This window comes from Cyrtonyx montezumae, unplaced genomic scaffold (assembly GCF_038088225.1).
Source record: "Cyrtonyx montezumae isolate F1298 unplaced genomic scaffold, pur_monq_1.0 scaffold_7, whole genome shotgun sequence".
Lineage (NCBI taxonomy): Eukaryota > Metazoa > Chordata > Aves > Galliformes > Odontophoridae > Cyrtonyx > Cyrtonyx montezumae.
Genome location: NW_027072078.1, coordinates 35,468,679 through 35,493,572, shown reverse-complemented (window position 1 = coordinate 35,493,572; position 24,894 = coordinate 35,468,679). Strand labels below are relative to the sequence as shown.

Here is a 24,894-nt window from a genome sequence, read left to right as displayed (position 1 = left end):
ACTCATAAGGACCACAAGAGTCACTTTTCATATTTTTGAAAGAGTTGGAGATATCCCGAGATACAGAAGCAGAAGAAATACTCTCAGAAAAACCTTTGCTTGTTGGAGGCGCCAGGTGAAGTAAGAATAGCTGTAGAAAGGAAGGACAGAAGCTCAAAGCATATACATTTTCCTTATGGTCCTTATGGGCTATGGGGAAGACTCAACATTCCTTTTGAACTGATTGTGAAGGACAGCAAACGTGTGAGGTTTCTGTTAGTATTGTACAACACATAAATTATAAAGGCACAAAGATGCAAGAAAAGTATCTGCTTCCTTAAGCTAAGTGTGCATTTATAATAACAAAGGAACAGATAAGCCCGTGTTAACGCTGCTTTAGAAAATATATCTGAAAAAAAACCACAGTGTTACTGCTCATGTTCAGTTCACATCAAAACAAGCAATAAATGCCAAGGAAATAAAGGGTTTGTGGCATAAGGCAAAACGGACACATAGAAGATAATACCTGGTGATCTCCAAGGAAATGACTTCTCAGTAGAGCTGCGGAAAGAAAAAAAGTTATCACCAAAAGAACCACATCTTTAGGCAGGATTTCATCTTTCTTTCTACACCCAAGTGTGCCAAAGCCTATAAAAGCCAGCAGACAAAGCCTCAGGAGCCAGCACGATCAGTGCTACAGCTCGAACTCTGGGAACTGACTTTTATTCACTATTAATCACAGGGAATTCCTGTAACTCACTGTCTTACAAATTGCCAAGGAGGTTGGCCTTTCTGCACCAGGAAAAGTAGGGGTGAGATGTATGTCTTTTTTAAGGAGCAATGATGTAAACAATACACCCATATGTACAACAGCACGAGCTCAGAATGTGTGCAGGATTAGCAGTAAGCAAACAGCTCCCAAAGGAGCAGCACTCACTGCTGAGGCAGTGTAGCACGGAAGCTGGGGAATCACAGCTCTAGAGCATTCTGCATCTGTGTGCAATGCACTCTGAGTACGGGAACAGAAATGGGACCTGCTCATTTCACTATTTCACTTCCCAATATCCGAGAGAGAATTTGGATCCTTTGCATGTGGTAAAAAGCAAAGCCACGCGACTCACCAGAACGTGCCACCTGTTTGTATGGGGAGGCAGATGTTCCTACATGGTTTAGGTGGCCCATGCCTTGGAAACAACCACTTCCAAGACACAGTGGGTGTTTATCCTCTGTGGAAACACCTACTTGCATTTTTCAAATAATTCTTTTACAGAGAACTATCTTAACCATTTTGTTTCTTCTGCAGCAGTGCTCTGACACAGTGTCAGAGCATGACTATCTTTACAGGCAGATGCAAAATCCATCCCCTGAATCCTTTATTCAATAAAAAGCACTGCTTCCCCACTCTACATACTGGCCATCAAACTTTGAGTGTTAATTGAGAGTTAAGGTGTTTTGCAATGAGTGCGAGATCGTATTTCCCAAACAAAAAGCTGTTTTAGAAACTATGAGCACCTCCATCAGACTTTATGATGCTTGTGTACCAGCATGCAGCTGGAATGTTGGAGAAGATGCATCTACTTCTGCACTATTTATCCTGCTTCTCTACCACAGCTACCAACTACAGACAGTACTTGAGCACAGCAACTTGAACACCACTAGGTGTTTACTTTGTGCTGTAAAAACAAATAACTTTCTCTGGAGACAGTATCATTGTGCATGGAAGCGCTAACCTTGCAGGGAGGAGCTCTAGAACTCAGGTCCAGCATCAGAATCAATAAACACATACATAAACAAATCCCACCTCCATGCCAAATCAGGATAAGCAACATCCAGATATCACCCCGTGGGCATAACGAGGATAACTTGGGAGCAGCTGCCTTCCCCAGTGAGCTGTGCACCCCGTGCTGACGCGCAGGGGAGCGGTCTATTCGCAGGGCTGTGTGCCCACTGCTCAGAGTGCCTCAGCTGTCCTTCATCTGCCCCTACCCTGAGAGCATGCTCATATGAGTAGTATGAGTGCCTAAAGCTCTGTGGGTGCTGGGGGTGCTGGCCGATCAAGGCAAGCACCTGGCGCTCAGCTAGGGATTCAAAGGCCGTATCTGGAGCACTGCACCCAAACGTGGCCACTGACTGCAAGGTGCTGTTCCAGGTTGAGTCCTGAAGCTGAGAGCCAACCACAGCAGTCCGGCCCCACACGCATGTGGGAGCCACAGCACTCAGACACTCCTCAGCCCAGCGACGCACGGTGGTAACCACAGCATCTCATCAGTAAACCACGGTTTTACGTATTGGAAAATTAGAAATCAAACGGCATAAAAAGCAAATTTCCTCTGTTTCAAAGGCGTTCAGAGCTTTGACAGAACTCCAAAAGTGCTTACGGTCTGTGCAAACAGAAAGCAAAAACACAACACCAGAGCTGTAAGAAGAAAATTTCCCGGTTACCTGCTTTGCTTCTTCTGGGTAAACACGACATCAAAGCAAAGTTCCAGGAGAAAAGGAAAAACAAAACAGAACAAAAAAACAACCCAAGAACAATACAGTTCCTTAATTGCTCTGGTTATCAGAAAAGAAAAAATGTAATTAAAAAAAAACCAGGAAACCACATCCATTCCATTAGAAGATAAAGGAAGCAGAACAACACAGCAGAGCCAAGTGAGCGCTCAGAACCACCATCCTCAGAAGGCGATGGAACAGCTCCCGGCTGCTGAGCGCGCCCCACCTCGGACAGCCTTAAACACGTGCTGCTCAGGCTGAGCTGACTGCTGGGAGAACTCTTGATGGGCTTGCGTGGCTCAGAAGCAGCTATCTGTCCACTGCCACCTTTTAAAGGTGCCTCAGATCAAATGACCGTGCTGGATATTTGAGTTTTCAGTTAGTTACCTGAACCCAGCCTACTGACGTGTCTGATAGGAGCAGCCTGACACAGCTTTTGCCTCTTAGAGCTGCCCAAAGCAGTCAGAGCACAAAGCGAGCAGCACGCCTATCAGTGCACTTCCATGCTTAGATGCCTCTGGCAAAGCCTCTGGCACAGTTCTGTGTCTACTCATGAGGAACAAAAAAATCTGTAAGATTAAAAAACAGCTCATACAAAAGAGAAAAGTGACTTAATGTTTTAATGAGAGAAATGATCTGTAGAAGAGTCCCAGGATTTCTTCTAGCTGCAGTGCTTTAGGACCTCTACATGGAGTTCTGTAACCTGGAGATGGCATTCATTAAACACCTGGGAATAATTCAAGTGGATAACTCCATTTTATAGGCAAAGAAGGGAATATTTTGACCAGCTCATACACAACAGAGGTTTTATGTCCACCTTAACCCCTAACAACATGCCTGCAAACATGGTTAGTGTATTTCCATGCCCAGGGCAACCTGAAAAGCTGGAATCCTACATAGCAAGGAAGAAACCGAAGGGAACTGCAGTGGAACTTTCTGACATGTCACTGCAATCAAAAAGGTAACTGGGAAGCTCTGAAGAAAACATGAAAAACCTTGAAAAATTGCTAGTGCTGTTACACAAACAAACGGTTCCGTTCGTGTTATTCTTTCTACCTGGAAATGGAGTATAAGAAAAAATGAGTTCATTTCCTGAGACAACTCTGCAGTGAGAGCATTTCAGAGAGATTCTCTGAGTGACCAGGACCAGTGTGCCTCTTACGCCACTTTTTTCAAAGCGTTCCAGGCAAGCTGCTATCACGAGTGCAATATTTTACTTCTGAATTAATGACTCTGAGCCTTTTGCTTCCTCAAACCACACAATTTTCAAGAGCTACACGTGGTAACTCATGAGAAGAGCAAGAGGAGCTGACCCTGAGAGTCACCGAGCAGTCCCGCCTGAGAGGTTAGGCAATGCATTTCACACTGAGTCTGACTTGTGCCCCTTGACACATCCCGATATCTACCTGCATCAGCACGTGCTGCAGCACACGTGGCAGCGCAGGACTGAGTCCGACTGAATCAGTAACGCTACAGACGGAAAGCTACTGCAGTGCTGTGTTATATGGGGGGCTGAACATCCCAGGGCTTCTTCAGAGAAACCTGTGCATGTTATAACACGACACAAAGAAATAAGAAGATAAAACCGAAACTTCATATTGTTTTTCCCACTCTGTCATCACTATCTTGTAGCATATAACACATCAAAAACGTTTAATACTTACATGCAACTCTAATCCTCACGTTTCCTTTCAGTCTCTTAAGGTGTTGCAAAATATACAGGATGGCATGAAAGATCTTAGAAAGGCTGAGCAAAATACCCATTCATAATGACGAGAAGAAATCATTTTAACAGCCAAGTAATGCACAAGTACACAAAAATAAAAACATGTTTTAAGTGAGGGCTGCAGATGATCTAACTCTTGCTTCTCTACCCACCACGTTACAGTCCCTCAGTGAGTGAAGTGCAGAAAGCTTACAGCCTGAGCTGCAACAACCAAACGGGCTCAGAAGAACCCATGGCTGGGGGACAGCATCCCTTTGGCAAGCTGCACCATCCCCAGAGGCCAACGCAGATTTGCAGGAATCCACTGCCACACAACTGAGGTGAACACAGCCTCCAGTTGGGACTTCTGACACGACATGCTCCCAGCTGCCTTAACTGCATTAAAGAAGATTAAAGCACTATCTTGGAAACAAAGCATTGCTGATTTCCTCAGGGGAAGAAAACCTGAACAAACAGTGAAAATAAGGCATATACATCTTTTATTTATTTTTAGATAAGAGCATACAGGAAAGTCCTCGGCTCGCTGGAATATCGTTGTGCTGTGTAAGTCAGTGAGCAGGCTGGGAGCCATCCCCACTTGCTCTTGCAGCTAAGCATTCCAAGCTTTTTTATGCCTCAGGTGCCTCTTCATACTTATTTTCCACTTTGTCAGGCTTAGCAAGATACATACATCACTTAGTTTGAGGAAGCACACAGATATTTTTTTCAGCTATAAATTTTGCCGTTATATTTGTGCCCACTTTGAAACTCCTCCAAACTGTTGCTTCACCCTAATTCTTTCGACTATCAGCACCAGAAGCAGCTGGTCATGAAGAAATGGAAGAATGTGACTGACACACAGATTTGTTGAACCTCATGAGGCTCACCTGGGCCCACTGCTCAGCCTGTCCAGGTCCTACCTGTACAGTTTCCAACTCACTGTGGAGATACTGGAAGCTACATTATTTCAAAGCTACACACACATCTCATAGGTATGTAGTGCTCTTTGCTCACCAAATTCTCTAGGCTGGGATGTAGAAAACTTTTTCCCTTGTATACTACTCAGGAAAATTCACTGAAATTGGACATTCTGACATTCACAACTAATTAACACCAAAGACTTTTTACTTTTTCTTCTGTACGTTTTATTTTTTTTTAATTAATCTTTCTTAACAAAATCTGAACAGTACCTAGAGGAAAGATGGGTGAGCAGGAAGGGCACAGAGCAGCAGTCCTGGCCAAAGAGTATTTTTGAGTATTATCAAGTTTCTCAAACAGAAACTCTCATGACACAAGCAATACTGTCAAAAGAAACGTAAGCCGGGTACTGTGATAGAGTAAAACAGTTGTGTTAGGTGGTGCAAAGGATCATTTATTTATTGCAAATAGTCATGCCCACTTTCTTAAGTTTTTGTAGGAATAACTTCTCATTTGATCTGTGAAAATATTTGTTATGATCTCAGAAGGAAATTCTGCAGAATGATACCTGAGTTTACTGCTGAAAGAATATAGAAACAAAGTCATCGAGGAAAAAATTACAGTGATCAGAGCACATTGTCTACGTGTATGTCAAAATGAAGTTTGCTGTAACCTGAAATGTAGGTACAAGTGCTTCATAAGAGAATGAAGAAATAGGAAAGAAATAAATCAGCATACTCGTTACAGCTGAACTATTAATTAAGCTCTTCGCTATAGGTACTGTTGTTGTACATTAAATGTAGTAGGCGTGTTTCTCACTGCTTCAAATATGCTAACAACAACAGTGAGATATTTCCTAAAAAGCAATGAACAAGGGGAAGGATTTCAGAAGAGCTGGATGAAACTAGGTAGCTAATTCAGGAAAAGCACACAGTCAGGGCTACTGCAATTAACTTGCACTGCTGGTCTGGCACAAATATTTACAAGTCTACTGCATTTCTCCTTGGCTGAACCTTAAAAACAAATTTCAATGTACGTAAAGTGAAATTAAAGCTTGGCATTTATGTAATCAATGATGAGGTCTTTTTGAACTGTCTCATAACTCTTAACAGCAAATCTATCTATTTGTATTTCAGATATTAATGGAAGGTGAGCAGCTGTTAGTGGAAATAGATGGAAACAGGACACAGGAGGCCCTTTAACTTATGGGGTATATGAAAGTGAAGTCACTGGGACTTGTACCTTGTGCTGGCGATACTTGGTGATTCTGCTCCCAGCCTACATCTCTCTAGCTGATTAGCCACAATTTGCCTTTCCACTTCCAGTTCTCTGGTAAGTCTTTGAAATTGGAGTTCCTGAAATTTCAAAAGAGAAGCATTCTTCATGTTAAAAAAAGGGTACGGATTCATTCTGAAAAAAAAATCAGATTCATCACAGTCACGTTCCTCCTTTGGAGTCTCCCTCAGCAGAACTAGTAGATGAAAGTGGGAATTTAATGGTTCTCTAAATCAGTGATTCATGCAAAAGTTAATTATCTGCCACAGAAGGACCCGAGTTTAAGCATTTGTGGATGTTTTCCTGCCATGATTATATTTTCTAGTATCTGTTTATGCTGTCACAATTGAAGAAAATTGGTGCCTACAAAGTCTTCAGTGTTGTTTAAAACAGAGGTGCACTGGAAAGCACTGTTTCTATCCTTTCCACCTGCAAAACTTCCAGTCCTAAGCTACATTACATTCTGACTTCTGTACACAGAAACTCACAGACTGTTATTTGAAACTGGCTGAGGATAGAGATGTGCTATTTCATTCAGCTTCTGTTGTATTTCTTGGTCAAAAGTACCAAACTCAGCCTTCATAAAAGAACAGCAGCACGGTGCCCTGAGACCTACCCTGCAGTCAGGGGATGTTAGGGGAGTGTTACTCCACTGTTAGGGTTTGTAATTACAGGTAAGGATTCTATCGGAGCAACTGATAGAAAAAAACAAACAAACCTGTGTTATTTTTCAAATTCATGTTCTCATTCCCTGAACATTATCTGAACTGCTGAATACTATTTAAAGTAATACTTTGATATATATCAAAGCAAATGAAATACAAGTATTCCTTTAATTTTAAAAAGTAAACTACTGCTAAGCTTCTTCCTGATGAATGTGTATCACAGTTACATTACATATGAGTTGCTAGTCTTGCCCCACCACAAAAGTCGCTTTCACTCATGGATTATAGCTAATGCAAACAGCTCTTTCACACCTTGCATGACACAGAACGAGGCTTAAACACTATTTTCCTTAGTGCTCCCTGAAGAGCTCTCTGCTCCTTGCTGTTTGTGCATCTGTTCAGGCAGATCAGTTGTGGCTCAGCAATGCAGCCCTGGCTCCCCAGCACTGAGCAGGAACCTCTCCAGCTGCAGAGTGCAGGAACTGCCACCACGACACCAGGCTGCACCGTGCAGGAGTGGGATACCGCTCCTCCTGATGTCTGCAAGGAGACCACCTCCATGAAACTCCAAATACAAGGTTAATTAGCACTGATTTCATCAGCAAGCCACCTGAAGGCTACCTTGCTCAGAACAGTAAATTAAAGAAATCTCCTTCTGAAGGTGTGACTTGAGTGCCGTACAACAAGCGGGCCAGGGAACGATACGCCACACAAGCAGCTGCCCCTCCCAGCACAGACACATCACTGCAGACAGTTTCAAACACTTTTTAAAGCTCAATAACCAAACTGAACAAACACATCCTCACACTGTAAATATTGGCTGGCAAAACTCATTGCCTGCAGCGTGCAGAGCTTACCCAGCACCACCATGGGACACAGCGTCACCCACGGAACAGGACTGCCTTTTTCTGCTACTGCTCCACTATGAGAATTTCAACAGAACAGTATATTCTCCAGAATAATCAGACAGGATGAGCATCTTAATGCACCTGACACGCCTCCACTCCCCTAATCAAATATTGGCCAAACAATACTTGAACATTCATAGCATTCATCAAAGCTGCTCCAAACGTTACACAGGAAAACACTGAGATGGATGGATTTCAAGGAGCCTGAAAGCAGCAGTCATACAGTGCAGCGTAGTGCCAAGCTGAAAGCACAGGAGCTCCAACTGGATGGCAGTGCTCAAACTCAACTTCAGGTTTCCTCTGGAAGCAAAACGTCAACATGTTTTATTAATCAGGTGACATTCTGGAACCTTGAAATGGCTTCTGATTGTTTTGGGCTCAGATAAAATAACCCTAAGAAAACCCACCATCTGGCTTTCCCTAAGCTCAGGCATACAATCTTTTCCCATGGCACAAAGCATTTTGATTTCAAAATAGTTCTGTACCTACAGTAGAAATCACTTACCTGTCCCTGCAAACAAGGAGAGACAGATGCGCCCTAACCTGGGGCTCACAAACATTTCTGCAGGAAGATGCTTTAGAGGGTGAATATTACTACTGAGCATCTTTCTAACTGTGCCACTTTGCTTTTCAGAAGGAAAAAAAATACAGTAAATTACTAAAAGAAACAGGTTGACACAGTCTAGAAAGCTTATATGTAAAGTAAATCAATTAAAAAGTGATGTGTGCAAAAGAAAAGGTGCAATACTACAGCTCCGACAGTTACAATTGCAGGAATCGAGTAAAGGGGATGGAAAATAGAAGCAGGAGTTGTGAACTGGGATGGAAAATAGAAGCAGGAGTAGTGAACTGGGATGGAAAATAGAAGCAGGAGTAGTGAACTGACCTGGCAGCTCCTCTGCAGGGAAGAGCTGGGAGAGCAGAGGGCTGCGGAGCTCCTGGGGCTGGATCACCTCCTGATGGGGACAGGAGGAGAGCATGGGGCTGAGCACCCTAAGGAGAAAAGGCTGAGGGGTCTGAGCTGTGCTGACCCCCACCTAAAGGGCGGGGGCAGGGGGATGGGGCCAGGCTCTGTTTGGCGGTGCCCAGCACCTGGACAAGGGGCACGGGCACACACTGCAGCCCAGGGAGGTCCCTCTGACGGGAGGAAGAGCTCCTGTGCTATGTGGGCAGCAGAGCCCTGGCATGGCTGTGCAGAGAGGTGGGGGTCACCTCTGGAGGGATCCAAACCCACCTGGATGCTGTGTGCAGCTGCTGCAGGTCGGGCTGGGGGAGCTCCTCAGGCCCCTTCCAGCAACCACAACTCTGGGATAAATTTTACTTCACTGTGTTTAAGAAACCAAAAGTCAGTGGTGTTCTACATCAGAAACGGAGATTAGAAAGAAAAACTGAAAAGTATTGTAAATGAACAGCTGATGGCGTAGGTACATCAGCAGTGCCAAGTACCTCAGGTGAAACAGGGTGGTATTTCCCTGTGCACATATGTTCCTTTATAATAACCTTTAATGCTTCCTTCATATCATTTGCCTTGCCCTACTCTTCAGTTTGATTATCCACCATTTATCCTTCATTTTAGACCCCAAAGTCAGTTCCACAAGAACCCATAACAAGAACACAGAACCAAAAAGCTTTTGTAACTATTACTTTAAATGCAAGTCATATGCTAATCACAAAAAATTTGGGAGGAGGGGGAATGGCACTCTGAACCAACACCTGCTGCCCACGTTTGCCTTTCAGGTAATACACTCTTCGTTGCAGGAAGCTTTCTGAATTTGTTTCCCCAGCCAGCTGCTCTGAAAGGAGTGGGACAGCATGCTCCTCGTGCAGGATGCTTCACAGGGCGCTGGCAGCTGGCAACACAAGGTGCTGCTGGTCTAGACCAAAATCACCACTGCCTTGTGACAAGATGTCAGGAGTCAAACAGAATAAAGACTATGCTTGTTTTTGTTTGCAGAACATCTGTGTGGCAAGGCCATACTAAAATCATGTATGCGGATGATAGCATACAATTCTATACCACATGGAAGAGAAACCAAATCTTTTGAAACAACATTCATTATAATGCATTGATCAGAGCTATTTTTCTCTTCCAAAATCAAAGAAAATCCTAATTCTATCCACCTGTCAGCAGTAACCACTCAGTCACTTCATAAAAACACAGTGGTGTGTATTTGTAACCTAAATTTCGTTGCAAAAACAGAGGCCATTTTTCCAAATATGGAACTATCTTAAAAAAAATAGCCATCTTTGTGATGACTTTTCAGGGAGAAGAAGCACATACATGGTTCAAGAAACATACAACTGACAGACAGTGACTCAGACTGCAGGCAGGAAAGCTTCCAGAGCTCTGTAACTTTCCTCTTGGAGGCAGAAGGCTCTGGAGCAGGGACAAACCTTGCATGGGGTGCCAGTACTGTAGTGTATACCACAGCAGACCAAACTCAGTGCTAGAAGCTCTGCAGCCAAGCACTGATTGTTCTGCGGTGATTCTGCGACCTCATCAAGAAGCCTGAGCTGCCAGAAGCCCCAGATGAGACAGTCTATACCAATCCTGAAAACACACCGCCCTCTTCGTTGAGAAGTGAGTTCCTCTCACAGGCTTGTGGCTCCCGGCCAAGTGAAAAGAAGTTGTGAACACGCGATGCTTGGCTATTAAAACATACATTAAAAAAATGAAAAGTAAGGGGACTATAATTCGTTTGACGGACCATAAAGACTATCACTCTCACGTTGCTGGCTTTGGACACTAGAAGACTCAGAACCAATTGAATAATTCCATGGTAACTCTGCGTTGCAGAGATCCAATGACCTTTTATTCATTAACCAGGAACTTTTCTCTTTCAGTGCTATGGATAAGAATGAGGAGTAATGATTCATAATGCTGAAAAATAAAAAGAACCTTATCCCCACTCGTCCTGCTGTGATTTGAAACCTCTGGCAGAATGCAGGTAACTCAGAAGTTTAAAAGGCAGAAAGGCCTGTTGGCTAACGGAAGGCTTTCTGACACACACAAGAACCAGCAGCAATGGCACAAGCAAAGGCAGCACTCAAACTCACGTGGCCTTGCTCATCAGGATCAGGCACTTGGGATGCCTGAGAGATGATGTCCTTGATGCCACCAGGAGATGCATCTTGTAGCATCTCTGCTTCTACCAGTTCTGAATGGTTGCTGAAACAAGCTGTGTGAACACAGGGCCAGGATGGGATGTTATTTCAAGCTTCAGTAGCGTTGTGATACACTAAGCTGCTTAAGCTGCCAAATGTCACTGTCTGAGAAATGCTGAGAAGTAACTAATCTGAACTTCAAAACCTTTTCCTAATGATGACACTTAGTTGAACCATTCAGCTGAGCCTCTTCCAGTAGTTTGAGTCAATACAAACAGCCAGCAGCCTAAGGAAACAGCCAGCGTGTGAAGGGAATGCCTCCACCCAGCAGTTACACCTTCAGCTTACAGCACAGACCCACACAGCTCTCACTGCCTATGAAAGTATGAATGGTGCCAAAGAAAGGCAACTGCACCCTGGATATTTCCAGGACACAAAAGTGCAGAAGAGATGAGGACAAACTAAATTAAGTTCATTTACACCTTCTTCACGTCACAATCCGTGCGGAGCCCTGCACGCTCACACCTGCTGTAATTCTGAGACAGATTCAGGAACTGACTAAAACACACTGAATGAAATATTGTCCCAACTTGGATACTGTACTCCAGTAACACGATATGTCAACTTCTCTACCACAGTCTGAGGCAACACTAAACCTTTAATCAGCCATATTAGACCAGCCTTAAAGTTCTCAGTAAAAAAGGTTACTCATGCACACGACCACATTTTCATGTTCTCAGTAACTCAGTAGCTTCCAAAATACAAGACAAAAAATAAAAGTGGACAGGGCAAAGTGAATTGCAGATTACAGGTTGTGAAATCACACTGCCACAATTATTGGCTGATTACACTTACTCTGCATTCAACAGCAGTAGACCATTAAAGCCCTTAATACTTTGATGCCCGCTTTGTTCACTGGTCTGGTAAAATAATTTAGTGCTGCTCTAGCAGAAGAGGGATCAAAATTTAACCAACTCATAGAAAAGTATTCGTAGTCAACAACAGAAAGGAAGAAAGCCACTTGAGGTATTCAGTGACTTCATTTGAGCAGCATCCTCTGAAAACTCTGTTACAACACGGGATATTTCCTCTGGCTGCTGAAGCTGCGTGCACTGTTTGCTGGCTGCTGATCAGAGTTCAGCTGCTGTGGAGCAGAAGCTGGTAATCCAACAGTGCTACAAGAGGTATACTTCAATACATTTCATGGGTACTCACAGGATTAGGCAGGCCCTTCTTCAAAAGCAGTTTCTTCTCAGAAGAAACAGTGAAGACTACAACAAAAAAATCTCAAGAGCCATCTAAGTAATACTCATCAGAGAAGCAAAAATAATAAGTTATGTTTCTAAGTACATGGTTCAGTGTACTTCTACAAAATGAAACGTTTTTACTGAAGAGCTGAAAAAATTAAACACTTCTAGGAAAAACCTTTTGAAACCCTATGAGATTTATGATTATTCTCCCAGAAGCACATCCAGTCATTTTCAGTCTATTGTCACCTGTTTACAAAGGAAAGGGTGAAAAGCTGTCCATCTTTGTGACAAAAACAACTAGACCAAGGAAACCATAATACATCCATATACATACATGGCTCATTTATCTACCACTGTTGCAACTGCTTCTCCTTGGCAAAGAAATTAGAAGCACTATGTTGACATCACTTTCCATAGCTGAAGCCACGGACAATTCTTCCTGTGAGACCTCCTCCTCTCTCAGCCCAATCACTGAAAAGGAAAACTAACACTAAGCAGGAAATTAAGCTTTAAACCATCCAGTCATACATTCAATCTTGTCTGCTCAGAAGCAATTCATTTCAAATTCAGTAGCATAAAGCTTGCACTTGTAAAATGGCAGTGATTCCAGTAATCCATAACTTCATCCAGACAAGTAGTTGACAGCTAGCTGCTGCTTTTTGTGTTTCTAAAGAAAAAACCCTTAAGGAACAAGGAACAACACAAAAAATAAAAAATAAACACCAAAAAACCCTCTAGAAATGCTATGAAACCAAACACTATCAGATCCATACAACTATTAACAGAAGAAAGGGCCGAAACACATCTCAACTTCACTACACTTAGAACTTCCCTGCATTCGGAAAGGAAATCCACTACCAGAAATGCAGCTTCTGGTCAGTCCTTGCTCATTTTCATCCAAGAAGGTCAGGCAAACAGGAGCTGCTCCAGGTCAAAGAACAATCCTCCCTACCCCATCAGGCTGCAGTAGTGGCAGGGGCATCTCTTACACTGTGAAGGGATGTGTTTTTGCTTTATAAAACTGAGCTTCGTCAGAAGGGCGCATACAGAGCTGTAAGTAATCTAGTTCTCCTCTCTCTTATACTGTTTATTTCATTAAAGTTTGGTGAAAATGACTGTTCCCCAAAAATACAATTCAGATATTTAATGATCTGCCTGACAACTCAGAGGGCAGCTTTCAAAGCTCAGGAAACAGGCTCCTGTTAAAGGTTGCTTTAAACTGATTTGCAATATTTAAAAAAGAAACAAATGGAGAATTATTAGAAATGGCCTGTCATATCAATGGGCTTATTACCTACTGTAACTTTTTATATAGTCATATATATGCCACTGTGGCAGACATTGCATAACAAAGCCACTCCATAAGTGTACCTGCCTATTTCAGAACTCTTCTCCAGTAATTTTAAAAGTTTTGATTACTTTATTCACTGAACTGTACCGAATCTTTAAGTGTTTTTTTTTCCCCTGAACTGTAGTTCCACTCTAGCTAATGTTTCTAAAGTAATGAATTTAAGGTGTGGCAGCTCTATTGTCCAAATACCAGATCCACTGCAAATAAAGAGAGATTCCTGACTTAAAGGAAGCTGAGCCATAGTAAACATCACACTAGCTTCTTTTCAAGCTTAATAAAGTAAATAACTGCACTGGAAAATATCCTGTTCTGGGCTTCCTGCCATACAGGAAGGGTGTTGAACATGTCAGTGTCTGTCTGTAATTAATATCAACAGAAGAAAATAACAGAAAGCTGCACTTCGGTTCTTAGTGCCTTCACATGATTTTCAAGGGCAAAGCATGACTTTCCTTCCACTCATTCTAACACGTCTATAAGTCTTCAGAGTTAGACTACAGTTTTGATGTTTGTGTTTCACCAACTATTATAAAACACGATTCCAGTTCTATTTTTCCCCTCCATCACAATGGAGTAACTGAATAGTCAATACATTAATAGTGTTTCTTATGAAAATGGGAAGAGGTTTTAATCGCCTCTTTAAAAGAAATATTCCACATCAATTTTTTTCTCAACGATTAAAAAAAAATGTCTCTTGGGTAAGAAAGGATATGTCAGCAACTGCCTTTTTTGTATACACTTATGTATAAATCCAACATAGGTAATGCTGTCATAATTGTATGTTCAGTTTAAACAGTATTACATTAAAAGAGCACAAAAGGGCCTCTGGAAAGCAATCCCAGCAGTCATCAGCTCGTGGTCGCCGGGAATCACGTTGCCCCCTTTTATTGCAATGAACTCATCACCCGAACCTCCATCACAAGCTTGTTCCTCATCCACAGCAAAATAAAACGCACTAACTTCAAATCACCACGGATGAACTTTAAGCAAATGAATTCTAGCTGATATCTGTGATAAGCTAAGATTACAAGACCAACTGTGTTGTATATGAGGTGACTCAAGATCACTTTAACCCAGTTGACTGAGATTACTCACATCTTGATAGCCTCAGGCATCAATATCCGTAACACGGGAAGACGGGTTTGAGTACTGCTGAGAAATGAACAGGCTGCCTATTTCCATCCCAAGAAATTTCAAAACTAGCATTTAGCCACAGAAATGGAGATCCAAATTTCAGCATCTTGCAGAAAGTTTTCATTTAAGACTGAAGGGTACAACATCTGTTTGTATCCAGACCATATAATCTAATCCTGGTTTGGTTTTTTTCCCCTCCTTTTTTTTTTTTTTATTATATTAATAATGGACAAATAATAACGTATGAAGTGCTTTCACCCATAGCTGAAATGTGTAGTGATTTAGTTTGAAATGTCTAAAACTGACAAAACATATTTATTCTGAAATTTGTAAGTTACAGTTTACATATTAAACCAGAAGTGATGATCTTCATCTATTATTCTAACAGTGAAAGCCAAACCATTCCCTCTCTTTTCCCCTGTAACAACATCTTCAGTTAGTACGTTTCTTTGTAAAACATAGGACACAAACCTGCAGAACGACAAAAGGATCTGGTTCCCAGGGCTGCATCAACTCCATGATGTGGGTGGATGGCTTTCCCTGCATTTCTGCTTAAACGATAAACCTGCATCTCAAATCTGATTTATAACAGTGCACGCATTGCAATGGATGCAGAATGCCACAAAGATGATTCTGTTTACTGCAGTTAAACGATCCCTTTCAGATTCCAATGTTCTGACCTGTAAAATAGCCTACACTAATAGTAGGAAATAAACTTCAGAAATGATACTTCTTTCCAGCAACATAGTAAAAAAAGAAAAGATGGTTCAATCTGAAGCAGCGTGTTTCTGAACTACTAAGGCCAAGCACGTACCTGTTCCTTTACAGAAGCTAGAATGGTGGTGGCAGTCGCCTCGGGTTCCATCCCTGGGCTGGTGGAAGTTTCCTGTGCTGTCTGTGGCAACCCCTCTTCCACCATTGGGGTCTGCTCAGGGGCTGGCATTTCGCCTGCAATAAAAAACATTTTTAAACAGTTTACATTTTTTGCCAGGGACACTGAAGTCAATAAAAGTCTTTAGGATTACATACCCTCATTTTTTCTCAAACCTTTTCAAACTGAACCAAAATAGCAGAGAACTTCAGTGCACGTTGGCATGAGCACTGTGCTATTACTGCGCTTCGTCTTCACAACTGAAATCACAGTGAAGTACAGACCATAGGGGCAGGCAGACACTACCAGGCAGCACCATGTTTAAAAACTATTTTAAAATTCTACATGGTAATAGTTACTAACTGCAGCAAAACCCAAGATGTGCAGTGAATACAAGTGTTACGCCTGTACTGATCCTGTGTGTTCTTGACAGTTATGATGTGTCTGCTCCCTGCCCATGGCCAACAGCTGCAGTGTCACCTCCACGTCCCCAGGGGTGCCTGCTCTGAGCTGAAATGCCCATGGGTACATCTGAAGGTGACTTTCTCGCAACTGGTGCCAAACTTACGCTGGGAGAATACACATAAGATGTTATCACGTGGCTCGGAGGTAGCATGTTCTACATGACACTACATACTACTTGGCTTGGCAAATATCACCCCCAAATGAGTATCTGTCCATGCACGCTTATTTCTGAAAGAACATTATTCATTTCAATCTTTTAATTCAATGGCAGCCGTACCAACGTTTCACAAGCTATCCTTAAGCTGAAGTGTCAAAGACCCTTGTTTCCAGAAGAAACAGCCCAGCAGCATAACACAAAAGTGCTGATGGTTATGTAGTGAGGTTTTGAAGAGCCAAAACAACAGATCCTATATAAGACTCTGAAAAGAAAATGAGTAATCTTTTAAGAACCAGCTCCTTCACTGAGCCACAGCGACCCAGAGAATCATACAGCATGTTTGGACTGCCCGGGTCCTACCTGAAATTTTGAATCATTTTCCACAGCTCTTCTCTGACTACAACTCAGCACCTCAGCTCTCTAAATGGACTGTTAAGTTTACAAGCATATCATGAAGTAATGAAACTACACAGTCAAGCTCTTTCTTAATTTAGAAACATTTGTTATGAGATCAGAAGGCCAAACCTCAAAAGCCCTCACAAGTTACAACTGTGGGACACATCCCAGCGCGTCCTGACCTGACCTGTAAGCAGCCAGGCACACACCTCTCAGGAGAAATGCAACACACAGGTAAGCAAGAAACAAAACCAAATCATGTTATTCCATCACACTAAAGGGATTGCTTGATTTTCTTTTCTTTGAGGCAGAAGGGGGAGAAAAGTACAGTGATTGTCTACTTAAAGAAATAAAAAAAAATAAGGAAAAATGAAAGAAGAGATGAGCATAAGAAGGCCAAGCTGTGATGTCCATCACTGTTGAAGTATGGTGCCCAAACGAATACTTAAACTTGTACCAATGAAAAACCCCTGTGACAGCACAATGTAACGTGCACTGGTGTGGTCATCTCAGTTTTTCTCTTCCCTAATTTATTGGTCACTCCCTTCCCACTGTAACACTGCATTAGTCTATAGTAAATTCCTGTAGCATTGCAGTCAAGGAAATGGACACCTGGACTAGCTGGAAGGTACAGACATTTCTCACTGAGTTCATATTGATAAAAATCAGATGAACAGTAATCAAATTAATTACTAATGAAGACATCAGTGTTAAATGAACACCTGTCTCACAGTTAAGAGGGGTCATCAGAGAACTCTGCCCTACCAGACAGTTATAACTGCTGCTCTTTCAATTTACACTTCCCTTGACAAAGTGCTCAACTTTCTAACCTCCATACAAAGCTGAGCCACCCGTGGGCTGTCAGCCGCGCACAGCTCGTGTTGCTGCCTGCGGGCGGCACGAGGCCACGCTGCCAGCACAGCACACACAGCACGGCCGGCTGCCGCTGCAGGAAAGGGCCTCACCTGAACTCCGAACGCCTGCTCCGAAGTTTGAAGTTCTCCACTTAAAAGTGAAAGACAAAGGAACAGAAACGGTGGCCATCTAGCTGTCAGCTGGATTGTCCAACTAGAAGCAAGCCAGAAAAACAAGTAAAGCCATTCGATCTGAAGTCTGTGCTCTGAAATACCTTATGCTGCTTTTGAAAAATGGCGGCCTTCCCTTCCCCTTTACTGTGGGAGCTCCTTGAATGGTTTCATGAAGCTGTGCAGTAGTATGGATCAGAGCAGACAAAGAAAAGACAACTGCCCAGACTTGCTGGAGTAAACACTTAACTGTCTCCGCAGAGGATGCCTACTGCCTCCACTGTGCATGGCTAGCTTGTTTACCCAACACAAAAGCACTGGATCCTGACAGCCTCCTAGACAGTCTCCTTTTCCACAAAAGCAGCAGACTCCTTGGCTGCCAGCATGCACGACGGAGCAGATTCAGCAGTTCTCTTCAGTAGCTTGCCACTCCTGGCTTTCCCACTGGATCTCCAAGCATGCCGTGAAGTTCTAAGTTGCCAAAATGGGTATTTCTTTCTCTCGTGTCTGTTCAAATAGTTAAACAGCTGCAAAGCAAATAGGTCTATTGAACTGATCCGACACAAAGCCATGCTTGTTCTCTGTTCTTCCTTCCCCCCTCTCCCCCAAGGTGGGAGGAGTTGGGTGGTACTTTTCTGTCCCAGCTGATCTTGCAGCCATATAATCATTGATGAAAGCAAGGAACCAGAATGCGTGGTTCAGGAGAAAGAAGAAACATGAGAAATCACTGAGCTGAGGGTAGGAAGCCATGCTTCAAATCTTTGTTCTTTCTAGTCTCTGCTCCCCACCTTTCACTGCCCCTCCTGCTACTTTCACAGCAATGTCCAATATATTTGTGAGAGCCATCCTGTCCTTGGGGTGCGGAGAGAAGAACACAGACCTTTCCATTTTCTCTGCAAGGCAGATAAAGTGGTACTTTTTCCCCGCAACTTCATGCTCACTTCTTTTCGTATTCCTCTTGCCTGCCTTATTCTCATGATTCTCCTTGCTCTTTTTTGTACCCTGCTTCTGGGCCTCCGACTGCTGACCTGAAGTCAAAGTGTAATAGAAGGCAAAGTAATTCCTGCTGAAGGGGTAGGAACAGTCAACCAGTCAACTAGCACAGACTGATAGTACGTATCACATGGCAGAAACACAGGAAAACAGCACGCAACACCTTAGCACTAAAAATCCTCACCAATTTATCCACTTGCACAGATGACAAAAGCATTGAAAAAAATGATTATATAATAATAATGATGGCTCAGCACTTCAATTGAAAAAAAAAAAAAAAAAAGGCTTTAACATTTCCAAACACAGCAAGAGTGAAGGCACTTCAAATATCACTAACAGCTACTCAGTAACAAAAGAAACCTCTGTGCAACTGATATGGGATTTGAGAGAGGTGGCAGATGAGCTTTACTATCTTACTGCTGGAGTTGGCCTCCCCTCTCAAAGTGCACGTAAGTTTAAAAGGTATCTGGTGCTGCCTTCTTTTAGAAACATTAAAAGGAGTTACGCAAGCTTTTGGACTAACGAGTATTCGTTACAGCTCCTAGTAAAGACAGCCTTTCTTTTTGTGGCCGATGGCAACATACTTCAACTTCATCCCAGTGAGCAGGCAAGATTCTACATCTGCAAACATCCAGTTGTAACATGCTCACAACAGGAGCATTTGTATAGCTTTCAAACTAACTATTCGAAAGCAGAGATCAGACGGGTACAGCAAGGCGACCATTCTGGGTAAGTGCGTATTTAGGATTGCATCTTTCAAGGCCTGAGGCACCACTTGTAGCTTGCCTTAGAAAAGAATCCTTGCCATCTGAGCGATGCCTGAGGAGCACTTACACTTCACACACAGTGTAAGCCATTCAGCTATAAGTAGAGTTTTCGGTAGCCTAAATCACCGAGGCTGTTGTGCCTTTAAGCAGACACGGATCTCGGATCTGGACCCTTCCTTTGGACCATCCCAAATCTGTATTACCCAGAGTATCTGGGGCCAATGATGATCAGAGTACACTGCTCAAAACTGGTTGCACAGACTAGCGAATTCAAACAGCACATTTATCAGGAGTGATAAAGGCTGGTCTTACCATGGCACGGACTGAGGGGGAGGATGGATATATAGCAGCACAGATATATCTGAGGATTTTTTTCCCCAAACGCTACCATATGACAAAGATATTCATCAATTATTCACTTAAAATTCTTAGTGCTGTGTTGGTATGAAGCTATGCAGAACGAAGGTCACACCACATGCAACTAAAACACATCTCGTTTTATTCGAGACACATTTTCAAGTTCCTTAACACAACCTACAGTCTCTCCTGCCCAAACAACTGCCATAATAATTCCAAGTTCTTGGGTAACACAGATATAGGAGTACCTCTGCCAAAAACCATGGCTACGATTAGCAAAAGTCTTCACCAAAACAAATTTTTAATCAGTTGCTGAACTGAGTTTTACTCTCAGTTTTTCTCTGAAACAGGACTACACAGCACAACTCAGTTCACTGCAAAAAATGCTCTGTGTGCAAACTTCACACACAGGTGAACTCAAAATTGTACTCTTACGCAAATGGAGTTCTCTCCTTCTCTGTTTCCAAGCCAGAAACTGCAAACCTGCACTCAGCCACGTCCACGCAGGCATCCTCGGCTTGAGAAGTTTGCCCATGCAGGAGGACTTTTCCTGATGGCACTACTGCAAAAAGTCAGGTCAGTGCTACACTAAACACCATCAGTAATTGTAAGCACTCTCTGAAACAGACATCACAAGTGCCAAATGGAGACAGCTCAGTCTACAGCAATCAGAAAATTCAAGGGGACAGAAGAATTAATTCTGAAGGGATTTCAGGCTTCTAAGCAGCCTCCCTGGTCTGTGAAGTTAAGGCAGCACATCCAGTTCTGTGCACTGCATCTCCAGATGAATCAACTGAAAAGTCAGAAGGGACCGACTGAAGATATGAGAATTACCTGTGGGAGCTGCCTGTACTTGGATATAAGATAAAGACTAGGGGAGAAAAGTGATTAAGAGCTGAAACATTGAAGTTACCCCACAAAAAGCAAAACAACCAACAAGGATAACATTTAAAAGCCACGTTATCTTCTTACCAGGTATCAGACAATATCAAGGACATTAACAACTGCGTCACTGTCTCTTCTCAATAGGATAGTGAGGTGCTCTTCCTCCCTTCCAAATTCAGGCAAATTTCATTTTTCTACTTTTTCATACCTACACATAAAACAGCACTTCCGTACTCATAATTATGATTTAGATACCCCTGACAATTAATATCAATCTAAATAAACAAATCTATTTACGGCCAAAAACGTTACAGACATGGCCAGTTAGTTGCACCGCCCTTTAATACGAAGCTCAAAACGAGGGTTTTAAAACACAACTATGAAAAGCAAATCTTGTCAATAACATGATGTACTTGGAGAATTACACAATTTTTAGTCTTAAGATTCAACAACTAATTATTGGTTTAGGGGATTTCCACTTTCAAAACAGAAAACGCATAGTGCAAGCAGGAGCAGGCAAGTCCAGGAAAACATCGATATAATAACTCAGGAAATGCACTCATGGATGACAACAGCAGAAAAGAATGTACTTCCAGACTTGCAAGATTGCTCTTTCATACAGTGCTTGAGCAGTAGTTGCAGTTAGAGACATACCTTTCTGTTTTTAGAATGTCTTACTTTTGCTTAATAAAAATGTATACAATTTCAGAGAGCTGATATTGAACTGAACTCCAAATAGCGACGCGAGGAACAGCAAGCAGCTGACAGGAGCAGCCCCAGCCAAGCAAAGCCTGAAAAGCCCTCCGCGGAAAACAGTACTAAACCAGCTCCTGCTCAGAAGAGGAATAAACAAGAAGCACTCATACTACGATACCAAAGGAGCTGAAAACGCTACATGCACCATTGGTAGCAGTCAAAAAAGGAAACATTTCACTAATGCTAGTTTCTAGTTATCTTTTCAATACCACACGCAGCAGAGCAAATTACAGATGTTAACGGGATCCACCTAATTGCATTTTTTGTTTCCCTGTTTGTAAGAGAGACTGTTTTGAATCCAAAATTTCTTAAATGGAGCATTTCAAAGGCACAGAAGAGGACTGAGAAGGTTTCACCTCTGTTTCCCTTTTCTTTTAATGCTCACCTAATAAGTTCTCTGTTGGTTAAGTTTGCATAGTACCAGATAGGTAAGGCTGCCAGCAGAGCAAATGCTGTCTCAACATGCCTAGCAAAGGAGGGGCACACACGGCTCAACAACCCGCCATACACTTTTTCTCTTTTGCAGGAGTATATACAGTTCATTTTCCTTTGCCCAGTAGAAATGCAATAAGAAGTAAATGAAAAGTGTCTGCATTACATAGTTGGAATGTAACATCTGCATATAAAACATGTTACTTGAAGAAATAATGGAAAGGTTTCTTGTTCACAATGGCAAGTACAGTTTGTAACTTGTTTCTCTATAGTGGCTGCTAGTTAACTGCAAATAGCTCTCAAAACACCTTCTGACATTTTTAGAATCTTTTTTTTATATGCTTTAAAAATAGATTTCAGTGAGGCTATTAATGCAAGCTTCAGAACAACATATCCAAATACGGCGAGGTAAACACAAGCCCCGTCACCACCTCATCCCACCCTCGCCCAGTTTCAATACTGATGCTGCTTGCCAATGTCTCCTGCTAAGGAATAGCAGGGTTCATGCCAACAGTTTTGCTGGACATGGAAAAAGCTGGACGTACCTCAACTTTTTCTTTGCAGTCACCTTAAGAGATTGCATTTACTCGGGCTGAACTGATGGGATAACACATCTGTGGTTTTCTGGCTCATCTCGGCCCTCAGCCCAGCGAGGGACACCAGGCCCACAGCTCTGCCAACACTCGCTGCACACTCATTGCCAGTTAACACCTCCTGGGCTGTCCCACACCCAGACCTGGTTCTGGCAATGCTGTGGCACTGCCAGTAAGTCTGCCCCAAAGTGAGGCCTTCAGCTGCTGCCCCCAGTCTGCAGCAGGAGAAAGCTGCCCCAGGTCACCCACCCCTCTCAATAAATAACTGACAGGGAGCTTTCTATATGCATTCAGCCCTACACTAAACAGACAAATCCAAACGGTGAGCGGAGCAACAAGTCTGCCTGGAAAGTAGCAAAATCAAGACTTAAAATAATGGGTTAAGTGCAATTTAAATTCAGCACACGTTGCGAGCTTTGATCCAGCAAAGCTGAAGCTTAGAACTGCAAAATCTTAATCGAAATTTTGTTTTCAAACGAAATAAAAACAAACTGGAAAAACAAAGACCAATAGATGTGTGCTCGTCACAGTGTCATAGTTCTCCTTATAAGAGCCTTAAAGCACTTTAAAGCACTCTTACTGCTTCATCATCAAAAGATCCATACCAGTGAACGGGGAGAAACTTCAGAAGTAACACCGTTTCCTTATTTCCTAACCTGCTGGTTGGTAACCTCAGAGGAAATCAGCTGTAGAACACCACGCTGCATTTACACAAAATGTCTTAAATTCCTCAGGTTTTTAGGATAAGCCTTCATGTTACTCACAAAGACAGCAGTTCAACCTTCAGGGTTGCTGCTGAAATCCAATGAACCGATGACCTAACTTCGGTGATGGCCTGTTTGCAACAGATGGAGAGACCTGGGGCCATGCCAACCATGACAAGCTCAAAGCTAAAATGTCAACAGAAGCGTTCTCCTTAATAAGCTACTGTTTCTGTGTCACTACAGAAGATTTTGCCATCAAATTTCCTATTTATTGGTTATAGATTAATGAATTGATCAAGCTATGAATTTCAAGACACAGTGATCAAAGCAGAATTCCAAAGACAGGAATAGTTGTGTTATCAGCTTTGAATCTCACCGGGATGTCACCTCTCTGGAGACTGTATTGTAACTTGTCATACACATGCATTCCTCCACCTGGGACAGGACAGACCTTACAGCACAATCAGTGAGCATCTTAGTGAATCTGCAGCAGCAGACGAGAGAGATGCTTGTGGCAACCTCTCTAAAACTTCAGCATGGAGTCTCTATCAGAAGCAAATACCACTGGCGACTTTTTTAAGATCCAGCTTTTCTAGAAGCTTTTCTTCTTCATGCACATGGTAACTAAAGAGCAACTAAGCCCACAGATAGGTTACCTACTTAAATTCAAGCCTGAAAGTTGTAACAATCAAGTTGCCTCCAGAAATCTCCTTTTCAAATGAAGCTGTAGGGCCACCCCCCAGCCTCCCCTCAGCCTCCTCTGCTTTGTGTTACATTGCTACATCCAATTTATTTTTTCTTAAGGCAAAAGTGTACTTAAGTATACAAATAAAATAGCATCCCCCATAAAGGAAGACAAACTACTTAAATCACACCCGTTAAAACAGCAGAAGGCAGCTGGCTCCTCTGGGATGTGTTCATACTCAGTACAGTTTTGATTCATCTCCTGCTAGAAAATGTTAAGGTCACTATCATGGTGATCTGCTTGCCTTCAATCTGTGGCAGGAACATTTTAATTTGAGTTCTTAAATAAAATATATACAAATAGCTTCACATAATAGCTAGGCCTATTAGCCTACATTCAGCATCCATCCGTTGCATTATAATAATGACATCTGGACACCCACAGAATTTTTAGAATCGCACATTCAGGTTCCACACATAGTTGAGCATTTTCTGCACAGAAAAATTTGCTTTTCTGGATGCAGAGATGCACTTGTGCCATTCACGTACCATCAAGACAGACAGACCAAGTCATACACCTGCTGCTCATGTCTTACAGGGTCCTGATGCAAGCAACAACCATAATAAATTTAGACAAAATCTTCACAATTCATATCCTACAGGATCCAGTCCTGTGACAGTGATATTAGGTAGCAAGTTTGAACTCTCAGAATAGCTTGAGTTGGAAGGGACCTCAAAGATCATCCAGTTCCAACCTGCCTGTGATGGGCAGGGTTGCTGAGTGCTGTAACAGGCTGGAGATCAGGCTGCACAGGGCCCCATCCAACCTCACCTTGAATGCCTCCAGGGATGGAGATCCACAGCTTCTCTGTGAAAATCAGAGCTGCAAACCAAACTGAAGTTGAAGTCAACCTGCCTAACTTGAGCCCTCACCCCAGACCTTGCAAGAGATGAAACAATGCGCAAAGTTTTCTGTACAACAGACAAACCAGTTATCTTTCACCTATGACTTTCAGTTGACCTTACAAG

General features: G+C 42.6%; 1 protein-coding gene across 2 annotated transcripts in view; it reads right to left on the bottom strand.

Annotated features, from left to right (window-relative positions):
• The window catches only part of PKP4 (plakophilin 4), a 38,148-nt gene extending 22,420 nt beyond the window's left edge, over positions 1-15,728 (bottom strand). For both annotated transcript variants that reach the window (XM_065750835.1, XM_065750836.1), the window contains exons 1-3: positions 15,595-15,728; positions 6,338-6,450; positions 506-540 (exon numbers count right to left, since the gene is read on the bottom strand). In XM_065750835.1, coding sequence (XP_065606907.1) covers positions 506-540; positions 6,338-6,450; positions 15,595-15,723 — 277 coding nt within the window. In that variant the 5' untranslated portion in view covers positions 15,724-15,728. The remainder of the gene's footprint in view (positions 1-505; positions 541-6,337; positions 6,451-15,594) is intronic.
• Positions 15,729-24,894: the final 9,166 nt, after the last annotated feature.